We start from the raw sequence: 15211 nt of genomic DNA on the forward strand, positions 1-15211 counted from the left end.
TGACCTGCATACAGGTTTCTCAAGAGGCAGATCAGGTGGTCTGGTATACCCATCTCTTTCAGAATTTTCCACAGTTTCTTGTGATCCACACAGTCAAAGGCTTTGGCATAGTCAATAAAGCAGAAATAGATGTTTTTCTGGAACTCTCTTGCTTTTTCCATGATCCAGCAGATGTTGGCAATTTGATCTCTGGTTCCTCTGCCTTTTCTAAAACCAGCTTGAACATCAGGAAGTTCATGGTTCACATATTGCTGAAGCCTGGCTTGGAGAATTTTGAGCATTACTTTACTAGCGTGTGAGATGAGTGTAATTGTGCGGTAGTTTGAGCATTCTTTGGCATTGCCTTTCTTTGGGATTGGAATGAAAACTGACCTTTTCCAGTCCTGTGGCCACTGCTGAGTTTTCCAAATTTGCTGGCATATTGAGTGCAGCACTTTCACAGCATCATCTTTCAGGATTTGAAATAGCTCACTGGAATTGCATCACCTCCACTAGCTTTGTTCATAGTGATGCTTTCTAAGGCCCACTTGACTTCACATTCCAGGATGTCTGGCTCTAGGTCAGTGATCACACCATCGTGATTATCTGGGTCGTGAAGATCTTTTTTGTACAGTTCTTCTGTGTATTCTTGCCATCTCTTCTTAATATCTTCTGCTTCTGTTAGGTCCATACCATTTCTGTCCTTTATCGAGCCCATCTTTGCATGAAATGTTCCTTTGGTATCTCTGATTTTCTTGAAGAGATCTCTAGTCTTTCCCATTCTGTTGTTTTCCTCTATTTCTTTGCATTGATCGCTGAAGAAGGCTTTCTTATCTCTTCTTGCTTCTTTGGAACTCTGCATTCAGATGTTTATATCTTTCCTTTTCTCCTTTCCTTTTTGCTTCTCTTCTTTTCACAGCTATTTGTAAGGCCTCCCCAGACAGCCATTTTGCTTTTTTGCATTTCTTTTCCGTGGGGATGGTCTTGATCCCTGTCTCCTGTACAATGTCACGAATCTCATTCCATAGTTCATCAGGCACTCTATCAGATCTAGGCCCTTAAATCTATTTCTCACTTCCACTGTATAATCATAAGGGATTTGATTTAGGTCATACCTGAATGGTCTAGTGGTTTTCCCTACTTTCTTCAATTTAAGTCTGAAGTTATAAATTTTATGAAGAAATGTTCTGAATAATAAAAGTATTCTGTTATTTATGCTAAATAATACATTTTGTCATTCTGATAGTACATTGTAGTATTAAAGTTTATATTCTGAGAAATTTGGCTAACAAGGGCTTTAACCCCTATTCATTAGGTTAAAGGGTAGATTTCTGACTAGTTTAGAATACAGACAGTTCTGTCCTCAAAGCAGGGAATCCAACTCTACTGGGACATAAAGCCTGATAACATACAAAACACAATAAGTAATGCCTACAAAATGGCAAAATTGCTAGGTAAGGATTTGCCTTACGTAAAAAAATTAAAGTTTTAAATATAAGTATTTCCTCTATACAATAAATAAATAGAAGAACTGTACTGTCTTCCAAAAATGTGAAAAGAACATCTGATGTTAAAATTTCATGTTTTTAGCATTCAGTTTGCCTGCTCATAAAAAGCTCTGTGATTGCATTTATTGCCTAGTGACTCTATTTACAACCCTTAAAAGTCTGCAATTAGCAGGTCAAATAGCATTGTAGATAGGTCCTTGCCAAGGTGGCATGGATTACTAGGATGCGATATTCCTTTTTAAAAAGAGTAAGCCTTTATCTAGCCATGAAAACCAGTTCAGACTGCAGAGTAAATAACATTTAAAAATTACAATGGGAAACAACAACTCTTTTAAATTCTCAAATCCCAGAAAGTAAAAATATATGAGCTACTAGGAGCCCTTCCATAGTTAAGCATTTAAACATTTGGCTATAAAGGTTTTAGAATATATTTTGCATTAGTAGGTAAATGTAAAATAAATTATTTTTGATACTGCCTGCCTGTGGTATATGTAATCAGCTGGATATATGGAAGACCCTTACTCAAAAACATAAGACCATCCCAACCAGTAAGGCAAGACCCTTAACAAACTGGGTGGATAACAAATTACTATCATATTCGTGAACTACTTTCAATTCTATTTTTTCCAACTCTCATAGAACAGATATCCTCATTCTTTTTATGATACTACTGCAGGAACAGGTCCTGGCTACACACGAGAGTGATGAAAACTCTTATTAAAAATGCAGATTCCTAGGTCCAATCCCCAGGGAGCCTGGTAAGTGGGAGATGAAGCCCAGGATGTGTTTTTAACCGCCTGCCCTCTTCTGCCCTGTGAAATCGGTAATTCAGTGCAGTTGGTCTCTGTCCTCCTGTCTGGATGCTGCATCAATCAAAGGCTATTAAAAATATTTAAACCATATGTCTGTTTTCTTTTTCCACTTTTCTGCCTAATTGCCCTTACAAATTTTTCCCACTTGGCTTTTGATTACCTAGAAGAATGTAATATTATCTCGAAACTTGGACATATTTCCTTGTACCCCTTCTCCTGAGCCTTTAATAAGCAATTATTATCAAAAGTGAAAAAAGCTCCACTCTCCCAAGGGCTTATTTATCCTAATGAGTTTGTGTGATTCTAGACAATTTCTCTGTGCAGACAGAAGAATGTTCCCTTCTATCTAACAATGATTCATTCTGAGTTAGAATCTTCTCAGATTTGTTGTCAAGCATAACTAGATAATATTCAAAACTTTTCCAACAAGCCTATATACTCTTTAAATAAAATCGATAAAAAGAAAAATCTTTTTATCGAAAGTTAGTAGTACATGATATTGTATAAATCACAATGAATTCAGGGCCAAGCTTAACCCACTTCCCGTGAAAAGTTCCCTGATGCCACCCCTCTTCTCTCCTATGCCCCACCCACTCCTGAATGGGACATCTCCCTCACTCACTCAGTGCCTCTGATGGCAGCTGTCTGATCTTACAGCCTGATTTTCATGCCTACCCCCAAACTACCAACACCTGACTGTCTCAAAGATCCAGACAATGCCTTAACAGTACATGCCCTATGAATAAGAAAAGCAGGGGCTGTGTAGCCTCTTTTTACATTCATACATACCCAAGGTAAACTTTTTATTCTTACTCTACATACTCTACAGACCCACAGAGATTCTGTGACTTTTCATAGCTCTTTCCTCCTCTATCTCAGCTACTTCCAATTTGATTGTTCAAAAACTATCGCAATATAGTCATTTCTATCAATTGACTTCAATAAGGGTATATACACTGTCAGCCACCAGCATTCAGGATGATCTTCTTGCTAAGCATTTTCTGTGGGTTAGCACTTTGATCCAGAGCTTGTGAGCTGCCCTAGAGAGAGAGACCCACGTACCTCATCCTGCAGGAGCGTCTTACTGTACTCCAGGTGGTGCCTCTCCAAGATGGAAGAGCCGTGAAGCCTTGCTAGCGGAGATGTGGACCTAGGAGGAAAAGGGTCATTTTAGCTATTTAAAGATGACACATAAGATGACACAGTACAGAATCCTTGCAATCTGAGGATTTTTTTTTTCATGTCTTCCCTCTCCCCTAATGACTGTGAAACAGTTGAAAGTAACATATTGGAAAAGAATTTTTAGATTTAGAACAGAAGAATATGCTCTTAAAAAATCTTTTTAAGAAAAACCCTAATTTGTTAAATGCATAAAATGATTTAATTGCTTGAACTACAAAGTTTCTCTCACGGAAAGAAAAGGAAGAAGGTCAGCTCGCCCATCGCTGATGGAACCCATGCAGACTCCCAACACCAGGCCAAAGCAGAAGTCTGGGATGTGGTCTCATCTCTTCTGCAAACCTGGAGACAAGATGCCACATCCCATTTGGCTACTCTCTTTTCATCTGTGGCAAGTTAGATTTGACTGTTTGGGACTTGTTTCTTCATCAGTAAAAGAGGGGAACAATAGTAACTCCCAGGTGGGAGGGCTACAAGGATTCAAAAAGGCCATAGGTATCAAGTTCTCAGCTGGTCTCCCAGTACACAAGTGCTCAATAAATATTCATTCCTTTGAAACTGAATTGGCTGAAGCAGTTAGGAGGGCGGAAGAGAGCTCAGTCATTGTCAGGAAACCTGCATTCAGGAATGCGGAACAGCCAGCACGGGCTGGAGCTCTTAGAGGAAGATGTGTCTTGCCTGAACCCAGACTGGGAATCCCCACTTCAGGGCAAAGCCTGATTGGCAGAGTTGCTGAAGGTGAAAAGTCACTGCTTAATTCATTGAGTAAATTTCTTGAGCATCTACTATGTAATTTCAGACATACAATTTCATGTGATTGTCACAGCAGTCTTTGAGAGGTCAATATTGTACCCATTTAACAGTTAAGAAACTGAATCTCGAATACATTAAGTGATTTACCCAAGATCACTTAACAAGAAGTGTTTGGATCCCACAAACCCAGACTCCAAAGCTCATACTCTCTAAAATGTCTCACTTCCTCTGGTACCTTGTGGGTAGTGGGTTATGTGTAGGAGATGAGGATATAGTGCAGCCAAGGCAGACAGAGCTTCTTAAATGTCACTATCAAGGAGCTAGGTTGGCCATGGCATTGCTGACCAATTTTGAAAGTGCCAATGACAAAGTAACTAATAATAATAATACCTGATAATTATTAACCACCTAGCACCAACTGTGAGCTGACTGCTTTGTATGCATAGCCTTATTTAATCTTTACAGTGACCTTAAGTGTTAGGTAGCATTATTACAGTTCTTATTTTCCCAATGAGGAACTCAAAGCTTAGAAAGTTTAAATAATTTGTGAACTCAGTGAACACAAATCTGTCCGAGCTGAGAGCCTGCACTTCTTTTCTTAGGCAAGAGGGGAAGGTGGTGATGATGTTAAGATGCAAGCTCAGCTGGTGGAGGAACAAGGACGGGGAACATGAGAGGTAGTGAGCCCAGGAAGAAATGTTCTCTAGCTTGAGTTGGGGGTGTCACCCAAGGGTGTACAACTGCAAGTCGAAGATCAATGCACCTAAAGGTATGAATTCAATACTTTGATGAAATAAAGTTGAAAAAGTGAAGGCATTTACAAATGAGGTATGGGCACCAGAACTATCGATGCGGCAGCATATGTTCACTTACTTCATCTGATACAAATTATTGGTGCCTCTGTGGTCAATGTCGTGGCAGAAGGCAGCAGCAAGCATGGCAAAGGCTTCAAGGTCTGTGTAGTATTTCTTCAGTCTTCCTGTCTAAAAGAAAATAGACATATATTTTCACTTACATTAATACATTATGCAGCATGTGCAGCGAGGCCTGCCTCTGATGGAGAAGGGTGTCTGCTGTGTTTTGAGAGCAAGCTTGCTTGCTTTCATTTTTGGTCACACCGCGTGGCATGTGGGATCTTAGTTCCCTGATCAGGGATCAAACCTTGACCCTTTGCATTGGAAGCATGGAGTCTTTACCACTGAACCACCAGGGAAGTCCCAAACTGGTTTTATTTCTTGTAGCTCATTCTGGGCAGTTACAAACCTAGCAGGTAACTGAATTTTTTTCCTTGAAAGACGTAAGTACGTGAGTGTCAGAGTTATCATCCAGTCAAGCGCCCAGGGATACCCACATGCCCTGGCATCATCTCCAGAGGATTTGGGGATTTATGGGATTGTATCCATGAATTCCAAAATTACAGCTCTAATGTGATAGCCTGTATCTCTTCTCACCACGTTCAGGAGGGAGGCACGAGGTTTCACCAACTGCTGTGCTCCACACCTACCATCAGCAAAGTGAACATGGTCTGCCCCACGTTAAACCCGTGTCGCCAGTTGTGGTATGTGACGGCCCGGTACCCCTTCCTCACCGTGTACATCCATCTGGTGAGAACCTGCCGCCGAAGAAGACAACGCCACTCAGACTTTGGAACAGAATTCTAAAGGTTAGAAGGTCTGTGACAACCTTATCTGAAAAGATAGGATCGCCTTGTTTACAAGGTTTAAGCGGATATATTGACAAAGTTAATGATAATTTAAGATCCACACTGCAGGGAATCTGTGTGAACCACAGGTAATTTTACACAGTGGCGAACTGCCACAGAATCACACCATATTTTAAATTAAATACCATCTAACCTCTACAGGTACTTTGAATTTCTCCACCACGTTTATTTCAAAAAACAGCCGAAGTCCACACTTAATCAGTTCGTGCTCTGTGATGGGCAAGTCGCTGAAGCGGAATTCATACAGGTCTGCAGTCCGTGGGTCTGGCAGGTCCTCCTTCTGTTGAAACCAGGACCAAAGGTTCCAGTTTACATTCTTTTTTATCCCTTTAGTCAGACACAAAATTACAATGCAGTGATGCCACATGCACTTCCCTGAGCCTCTACATACCCACTTCTGGGTTACGCCCCTATTATCCTCACAACAAATCTGCACAACGACCCTCAGTTTCCAGATGGTTAAACTGAGGCTCAGCTATCCTGAGAAGCTTTCTACGTGACGCATTCAATTCCAAAGCAGACCCCAGAGGCTACTTTCTTTCTCTGATGCAAAATAAAATGTTGAATTACAGCAGCCTAACCCATTTTCAATACTCTGCTGCTGCTGCTAAGTTACTTCAGTCGTGTCCGACTCTGCGCAACCCCATAGACAGCAGCCCACCAGGCTCCCCCGTCCCTGGGATTCTCCAGGCAAGAACACTGGAGTGGGTTGCCATTTCCTTCTCCAATGCATGAAAGTGAAAAGTGAAAGTGAAGTTGCTCAGTCGTGTCCGACTCTTCGCGACCCCATGGACTGCAGCCCACCAGGCTCCTCCGTCCATGGGATTAACTTCTCTTTTTCCCTCTTCTAGAAATATTTAGTAAACAGTAAATGATGGCTTGATTCAGTTCTATCGTATTTTCTTTACCTGTTCAGTGATGCTTTCCCACTAGTCTGTGGGTTCCCTAAGGATGGGATCATGGTGTGTTACCTGCTGCAGTAAAAGAACCTGAGGGCTTGTCCCACAGAGGTGCTTGGTTAATGTTCATTGAATGAATGAATGAATGCCCCCAGTGTCCTGGAACACACGCAGACATCTCATTTAACCCACCCCTTGTCAGGATTTAGGACCAGATGAAAAAACAGTTGAACTAGTCACATGGACATGGCTTGGGAAACAAAAATGTGGGTCTTGCCTTTAAGGACTTCACTTACTGAAGTGGTTAAAAATACAGATAGTGAAAGGTGAGATTCTGGAGGGGTGTGTATTCAGCTGATGTGACAGACGGCAGGGTGGAGACAACCCCACAAGAAGAAAGAAGCAGGTGAGGAAAGAAGAAAGAAAGAAAGAAAGCACACAGTCTGCTGTGTGGCCCAGCAGACGGACGTGCAGGAGCAGTTCAGTTCCGTGGGTGTTCACTGAGCCCATAGTAAACCCTCAATACTGTGCTAAGGTCACATCCCTCAGAAAGCTCAGGCTTGGTCCAGAGGATGATTCATGTTCTATTTGTACAAATTTCAACACCAAATGCTATATGGCTCTTTTAAATACAATTATGGTATCTGTTCACCTAACCCCCAAGTCAGAGCTGGCCCTCACACCCTTGCCCTTCTTTGTAGGGTCTTCCTGATTCTCCAAGGAAGAAGAACCCCTTCTCCCCAAGGCCACTCTTAGATGGTCACTTTGGGCAGAGACCTCTCTCCTGCAAAGCAATGGTTTTGAGCCAGGAAACTAGTGTTCAGTTCTGGGTTGGGGTTAGCTACATCAGTGTTCTTATCTGTGAAATGCGGATAACAATAGTAACATTTTTGTCTTTGTTGTTTTAATGAAAAAGCAGTACCAATTTTATTTTCATGTGTCAAAGACAATTAGAGGGGATTCGTCACACGACCCCTAGGGAAAGTGAAAGTCACTCAGTCATGTCTCTTAGTGAGCCCATCCAGGCCAGAATACTGGAGTAGGTAGCCTTTCCCTTCTTGAGGGGATCTTCCCAACCCAGGGATTGAACCCAGGTCTCCCACATTGCAGGCAGATTCTTTACCAGCTGAGCCACAAGGGAAGCCCCTAGTGGCACTTCCCAAAGCTCCTTCCTCACAGGGCCTCTCGCGTCCTCCACTGTTCCTTCTTCTCATCACTTTCTCTCTGTCCAGAACCTCCCAGATTCCTTGCCCATGGGAGCTCTTTTTTCCTTTTGTTCATTTTTAATTATCCAACAGACATTTATTGGTTCCTATTTGTGTTGTAGGCATTATGGATAAAACAATGTCACTACTCCCTGAAATGCACATTCTTGTGGGGAGAAATGGAAAATAAGCACATGTAAAAATCAGACCAAGAACTGTGGGGTGCAGTGAGGGGTGCCCCATGCCACAGAACCTCCCTGCTGGAAGTCACCTCTGCCCTGCTGTTCTCAGAGTATTATGTAAAGATCAAATGTGAAAACATTTTTTGAAGCATGACAGGGTCAGTCACACTAACGTGTAAGTGTGCATTTTTAGCAAGAAACAAAGTAAGAAGTTCTCAGAATTATGACTCCCAGGCCCAATTTGCAGACATAGGCAAACCATTGTAATAATACTATAATACAGAAATCACAGGTTTTGAAGAACAGCAGTCATTCAACAGTGATACAGAGAGCTTGATAGAAATAAAGGCTTTTGCTTGGTCTGAGAAGTAGGAACTCTAGCACCAAAGGCTGGTTTTCTCCTCTTTGATGGAACCCACAGCTGAGATTGAGAATGAGAGGCGGTGAGCATGAGAGATTGAGAGAAGTCACCCTCTCTGTAACTGTATGTGACTGTAACATGGCCCCACTGGCCTCCTGCATCCAGGCTAGCTCGCTCCCTCTGCTCCAGAGACCCTGACCATCTGATCAGGTCACTTCCTGGGTCCCAGTGTGCCAGGCTGCCATGTGTGGTCTTGCCCCCCCTCCCTGCCAGGCCTCATAGGCTGCTCCCCTCCTCCACTCGCTGGGGCTCTGGCCACACCAGCTGTGTCCCCCTACCCTGGCCTGGACTGTCCTGCTTTCCCTTCTCATCTCCAAGCCCGCATCATCACTCTCTGCCCACCCAGCTCCCGCGTTCCCTTCAGGCCTATACGCCATGGCCTTCATCTCATTCTCCACCACCTTCTGTGAGGAGAGTGAGGCCCTCGGCCTCCCCAGGGCCCTTGATGCTCACGCCCTATGAACCCGTCCATTCAAGGCAGTGTCATTGCTTGTATTTTTCATCTAATAAACAAGGGGTTTCTTGAGCCAGGTAAGAACCAGACCACATTATCTTTCGCCCTTGGGACTTAACAGTTTCTTGTATCATAGTGCATCTCAATAATTAGTGAATGAATAAAAAAAAACTCAAGGAGGAGTGAATGAGGTACTTCTCTGGGATATTCTCTCTACGTCTTCTATGGTCTGGTAAACAGGAGCTACAGGGCATCTGTGAGTGACCTGAAATGTCCCAGGAAGCAGGGGGAGGAAGGGGGACAACCTTCCCCACTTCCTCTGCCCAAGTTGCAGTGCTGCTTCCTCAGTCCTTACCAGCACAGCCCCACGCACCTGCTGTTACACCTATAAAAGAGGGCCACGCCTTCCCTGAACCAAGAATTAAAGCGCATCCCTGGAGAAAATCACGGTAAGTGAAGATGCATATGTACGTATGCCGCTTGGAAATTATGCCAAGATAGTTTCAGAGCACCCCTCTGAAACACCTGTTTGTTTCTTAAGTTGGGCTTCCCTGATAGCTCAGCTGGTAAAGAATCTGCCTGCAATGCAGGAGACCCCAGTTCAATTCCTGGGTTGGGAGGATCTGCTGGAGAAGGGATAGGCTACCCACTCCAGTATTCTTGGGCTTCCCTTGTGGCTCAGCTGGTAAAGAATCTGCCTGCAATGCGAGAGACCTGGTTTTGATCCCTGGGTTGGGAAGAACCCTTGGAGAAGGGAAAGGCTACCCACTCCAATATTCTGGCCTGGAGAATTCCATGGACTGTATAGTCCATGGGGTTGCAAAGATGCATATATATATTTATGCCACTTGGAAATTATGCCAAGATAGTTTCAGATAACCCCTCTGAAATCTGTGTTTGTTTAAGTTACATGCAGCAATGATTTAGGATGAGCTTTAGAGCATATCTTATATTCAAAACAAGCCATTTTGTTGTAAAGCTACTGATTCTTTGTCCATTTTATTGCTTTTCCATCATAAGGCCCTTCCCTCCTCTAAACAGAGAACTAGAAAATTTCTAACATGTCATGAATATCAATTAAAGCTTTGTTTTACAAAGAAGATGAGTTTTGTTGGGGGCAAATGAGCAGAAGGAAGGGTCATCTTCTGGACTACATGTGAGAGGGAAGTGCTCACCAGTTAAGTCAAAGAGAGTGAGAGAAGGAGAAAGAGCCTCAAGTGACACGAAAATATGCAAGGTGTCAAAACATAGAGGTCAAAGGCCACTGGCTCTGTGGTGGTACAGCCAAGGGCCAGGACGGGGAGACAGAGCTCATGAAAGATGGGGATGGGGAGGTGAGATACTCAGTATATCTTAGCTCAGAAAAAAAGAACGCAGATCGGAAAGGGGCAGTGGAAAACAGGATAGGGTAATTAGGGAGGCAAATAAATGTGACGTTACTTCAATTTCAGACAGATTGTATTCAAGCCTCTGAAAGTCAAAGGTCTAGGGGCCTTGGTAAATATCCCAGGCTTTTAGTTGGGACCCCAGAAGGGCCACCCTCTAGAAATAAAGATTCTACCCGAGTAGGAAGGGCAAACCTCAGATAGACCATCCCTGATGAACTCTAAAACCAGCTCCCTCACTGGCCAGAAGAAAATCAACCCTCTGAAGAGAAAGATAACATCACCCAGAGCCCCTCCAAGCTTTTACCCACAATGTCTGGGTCTCAATGAAAAAATTATGAAGTATGCCTTAAAATGATCAAATGAGTAAAACTCAAGAGTAAATATAGACAGTAGAATCAGACATATAGGTGATTCAGGTATTGAGAATTTAAAATCACTATGATGAATAAATTTAAGAAGATCGACGAAAAGAGAGAGAAAGTCGATAAAATGACAAAGTTTCAGCATAGAGTTGAAATCTTAAAAAAAAAAAAAAGTTAAATATACATCCTAGAACTGAACAAGAGAAGCTCTGAAATTAAAAACTTACCTCATGGGTTTAACAGTTGACTGAAGAAAATTTGGGTGAGTTTAAATAGTAGATACAAAATACAGGATTAGTGACTGGAAGAGAAGTTATTTCAACTAGACATGATAGGCGTGACCCAATGGCAACAATAGGAAAGAAATAATTCCTCCAGGATCCAGAAGAGAAGCTAGACATGGCAGAAATGACAACGGTGCCTGTAAGGGTCTGTCTGTAACTCTGCCACATCTTCAAGGGTGGCCATGGTGTAATCCAAAGCTATTCAAATAAACCAGGCCATGCTATCCCCTAGAGTCTGTGCCTGAACTCTCTTGTGCAGTGGTCTAGATTAGCTGTGACTCTAATTTACCTTTGTGGATTGCACTGTGGGGGACAAAGAGGAAGAAAAGCAGGGAACCATATTTTATTTAAAAGGCATTAAGGATAGAAGTAAAACACTTACCAAAATTGTGACAAGCTGTTTTTCTTCACAGTCTTCAATTACATCTATATTTAACTTCTCTTTAAATTTCTAAAATGTAAAAGCAAAGGAAGTGTGAAATTCCTATAAAGTTGATCTCTATGTGATTCCTTTACTCTTAAAATCAGTTAAAATAAAGCATGCTCTAATGAGTCCCATGACAAAGTGCCATACAAAGGTCTATAGCACTGGATTATGTAGAATTTTCTCTAAAACACAATTACTCTTTCTTATCCTCCAAAATGTAACAGCAGCTGTCTCAAAGAGAGAGAGGAAGGAGACATTGATAGTTCACACGTAGGCGAGAAAAATGAGTGGCTTACATCTGTTTTTCTATTAGTTTATAGCAATTTCCCTGTATTTCCCCAGACATTTTCATCTTCAACATATCAAATTCTCAAATTTCTTTTACATCTCAAACCACCCAGCAAAAACAAACAAAAACACCCCAGGAAAACTATATCACACATTCTCTGAAAGCTAGGGAAATAAAGGAATAGAGATCATGGGTGTGTGATATTTCCCCTTCATTTGGTGGTGATTAGAACACTTCTAGCAAATACCTACTGGCTCCCCAATCATCCATGATGTTGATTTGGTCATGTTTGTACACTGAAAATTTTAGTGAATGTGATATGAGGGAAGACTTGAAATGAGCTTGCACAGCTGGGCTTGCGGTCTGCCACTTATCATCATGAGAAGAACATCTACCAGGTAGGTATGATGATCAAGGATGACAGATGCAGAGAGCCAACCAGATGCACAGCTCACAGCCCAACCAAAATCAGTTGAAGCCTGGTCAACCCATAAATGCATGAGAAATAGATGCTTATTGTCATATACAACTGAGAGGTTACAATTGCTATAGAGTATTACATGGCCAACAGCTGACGGTTCCCTCCATGGAAATATTTTTTTCTGTGCTAACAGTCCAATCTAGACCTAACTATTCCAGCTTCTACAGAGCTATTTTAAACAAAAAGCTGTTCCAACCAAGCAGTCTGGACATTCAGTAAGGGTCTGTGTACTATGAACCACCCAAATTCTCCCTGACCCCTCCTTCTCTGTCTCCCCTTCCTCAGCCCAGGACTAAACTTATTTTCCGCTGTCAGACCTCTGGGTACTCCGGTGAAATCCAGAAGCCATGGTTAAACAGCATCTAATCTCCGTAGGACTGAATTCCTCACTTACCAAAATAGACTTGATCTCATCAGGTGTAGCCTTGGTGTGGTTCATGAGCATTTCCTGGGCTATGTCCTTTCTGTTCTCCAGCTTATTCATTTTCTCATAGGTGTCAGTATTTAAGAGAGACCAGCCAAGAAACTGTGTGAGAGTCTGAAATTGATAAAATGTGATTCAATTCTCTAAAATTAAAGGAAAATTGATTTGGAGGCAACAGTCTGCATGCTTTCCTATCCAGCAATGGCTCTTCCCCCATCAAAAACCCAGTTTCTTGTTTTAATCTAAGAAAAAAATACTAATAGTCAGCACCAGACAATAAAATTGGCTAAGCCCTCGTTTTCGAAGTGCTTCATGCACCATGGATACTTTATTAGAGGAAAGGATGACCCAAATCCAATCAGATAAAGAATGACTTGAATCAGAGAGGGCTGGGGGTGACAGCAAGGAGGAGAGGGGGAAAAAAGGGAGTGGGGAGAAAAAGAGAGAGAAACCTTTTCCCCAATTTCCTAGTACTGGAAAGAATTTTGATTAAGTCAAACATTCACACTTTGGTAGAAAACAGTGCAGTTTTATGGAGATCAGGAAACAAATGACACAATAACGACATATTGATGGCAAGCGTGTGTGACTCACATCTTAATTACACTTTGGAAACATCTTTCCAGAACAACAATTATGCGTCCTCTATTCATGAATTTCATCTCCCTCCATTATTTTATAATTGCACTCACCTCAGCGATGTGCTCATCATATTCATCAAAAGGCTTTCCATCCTTCCTGTTGTAAAATGTAGCTACGCCCACGATGTCTTCCTTTTTGTTGACAATAGGCAGGGACAAGACATTTTTAATGACCCAGCCAGTTTCATCTACAGGTCCTTTCTACAAACAAAAAAGACACAGGTTATTTTTCAGCTTTTTAGTTTGAAATTACTGTATATTCACAGGATGTGGCAAGAGAAATGTACAGAGAATCCATGTGCCCTTCACCCAGTTTTCTTCACAGTATCATCTTGTGCCACTATGGTACACTAGCAAAACCAGGGAACACAGATTGGTATGACCCATGGAGCTTAACCAGGTTTAACCAGATTTGTATGTGTTTGTGCATGTGTGGGGGTGTGGAGGGCTGTTTTTATGCAAATTCATCATATATGTAGCTATGTACAATGTCCCTGGAATTGAGAGAATTAATCCAAGAATTAATCCACTTGCACTACCCCATTACAGCCATCCCCTTGCTATCCCCCACTTAGGTTGCTTTCAATTTAGATAAAGAATAATTTGGGGGTGTTCGATGCACAATTCCTATGCTGTGACAGAACGTGGCTAGAACTATGCAGTCATAAAAGCACTCTTGTACATTTGACTAAGTATCCTAGGACCAAGTGTCTGTATTGTGACAACCCTACCCTCTTCTCTTCAATCCCCTTCCCAGCCCTAGGATGGGAAGCATTTACCTCTATTACCTCAGTGCTCCCTGTTCACTTTTTCTGTCCTCCAATACCTATCTAGCTAATTCCTTAAACTCTGTTGAAACACCTAATGTGGTTTCTGTTTTCCTGACTGATCCACCAAGATCGTCCTTTGTCCTGTGGTGTGGTTCCATTTAGTAAATGTCTGTCAAGTCCCATGATGTTTCAGGACCTGGGTTAGCTGCTGAGGTGCAGAGATGAAGAAGTCACAGTCCCCAACCTCGAGATAACAGTGTGTTAGGGGATGCACACACAGAAGTTCAGGAGTGCTTCTCAAAGTGTCCGCCAAGAATCAAGGGCAACAGATCTTTCTTTTTTAGCCAGTTTCATAAATCTCCGGGAGTGTGTCTTAAATAAGCTTCCCAGGTGATTCTGAAGTCCTCAGAAGTTTGAAAGCCATTGCAAAGACAGCCAAGTCCCCAACACACCACACTGCTCCTCCTTCTGCCTGCTCTCAGCTTGTTTACTCATCCTCAGAGATGGAGGTTAAGTCTCGCCTCTCCCAGGGAGGCTTCTCTAGCTTTTCACCCACATGGAACTTTCCTTTTTCAGAATTCCATCAGCACTTTTAGCCTGGATCACACAACTTAGGTACTTTCCAAATGCTTTGAACTGTTGGCTTTTGTCTCTGAGGCTATTTTCTAACCAAAGAGCAGTTCCATAAACTGTTGAATTCTACCTAAGTAATGGGACAGTGCTGGGCATATAAGGGATGCTCAATAAACAACTGCTTATTAGTTGAAGAGCTCCTCTTTATGCTGTTGCTGCTGCTAAGTCGCTTCAGTCGTGTCCAACTCTGTGCGACCCCATAGATGGCAGCCCACCAGGCTCCTCTGTCCCTAGGATTCTCCAGACAAGAGTACTGGAGTGGGTTGCCATTTCCTTCTCCAATTCTTTATGCTTGGAATGAGAAGCAAAGAAACCAAGCCTCAATTCATGCTTCCTAATGGTCGAAGCTCTGGGGGAAAAAAGTAGTGCACAGTCGTTCTCAAAATTTTCAGTTTGG

At 42.4% G+C, this 15211-nt stretch overlaps 1 protein-coding gene across 1 annotated transcript in view; it reads right to left on the reverse strand.

Annotated features, from left to right (window-relative positions):
• Positions 1-15211, reverse strand: part of PDE6C (phosphodiesterase 6C) — a 54851-nt gene that overhangs the window by 18989 nt on the left and 20651 nt on the right. The window contains 7 exon segments of the mRNA XM_070363361.1: positions 3362-3449; positions 5105-5214; positions 5736-5843; positions 6088-6234; positions 11532-11600; positions 12741-12884; positions 13463-13612. Coding sequence (XP_070219462.1) covers positions 3362-3449; positions 5105-5214; positions 5736-5843; positions 6088-6234; positions 11532-11600; positions 12741-12884; positions 13463-13612 — 816 coding nt within the window.

The sequence above is a fragment of the Bos mutus genome, chromosome 26 (assembly GCF_027580195.1).
Source record: "Bos mutus isolate GX-2022 chromosome 26, NWIPB_WYAK_1.1, whole genome shotgun sequence".
In the NCBI taxonomy this organism is placed as follows: domain Eukaryota; kingdom Metazoa; phylum Chordata; class Mammalia; order Artiodactyla; family Bovidae; genus Bos; species Bos mutus.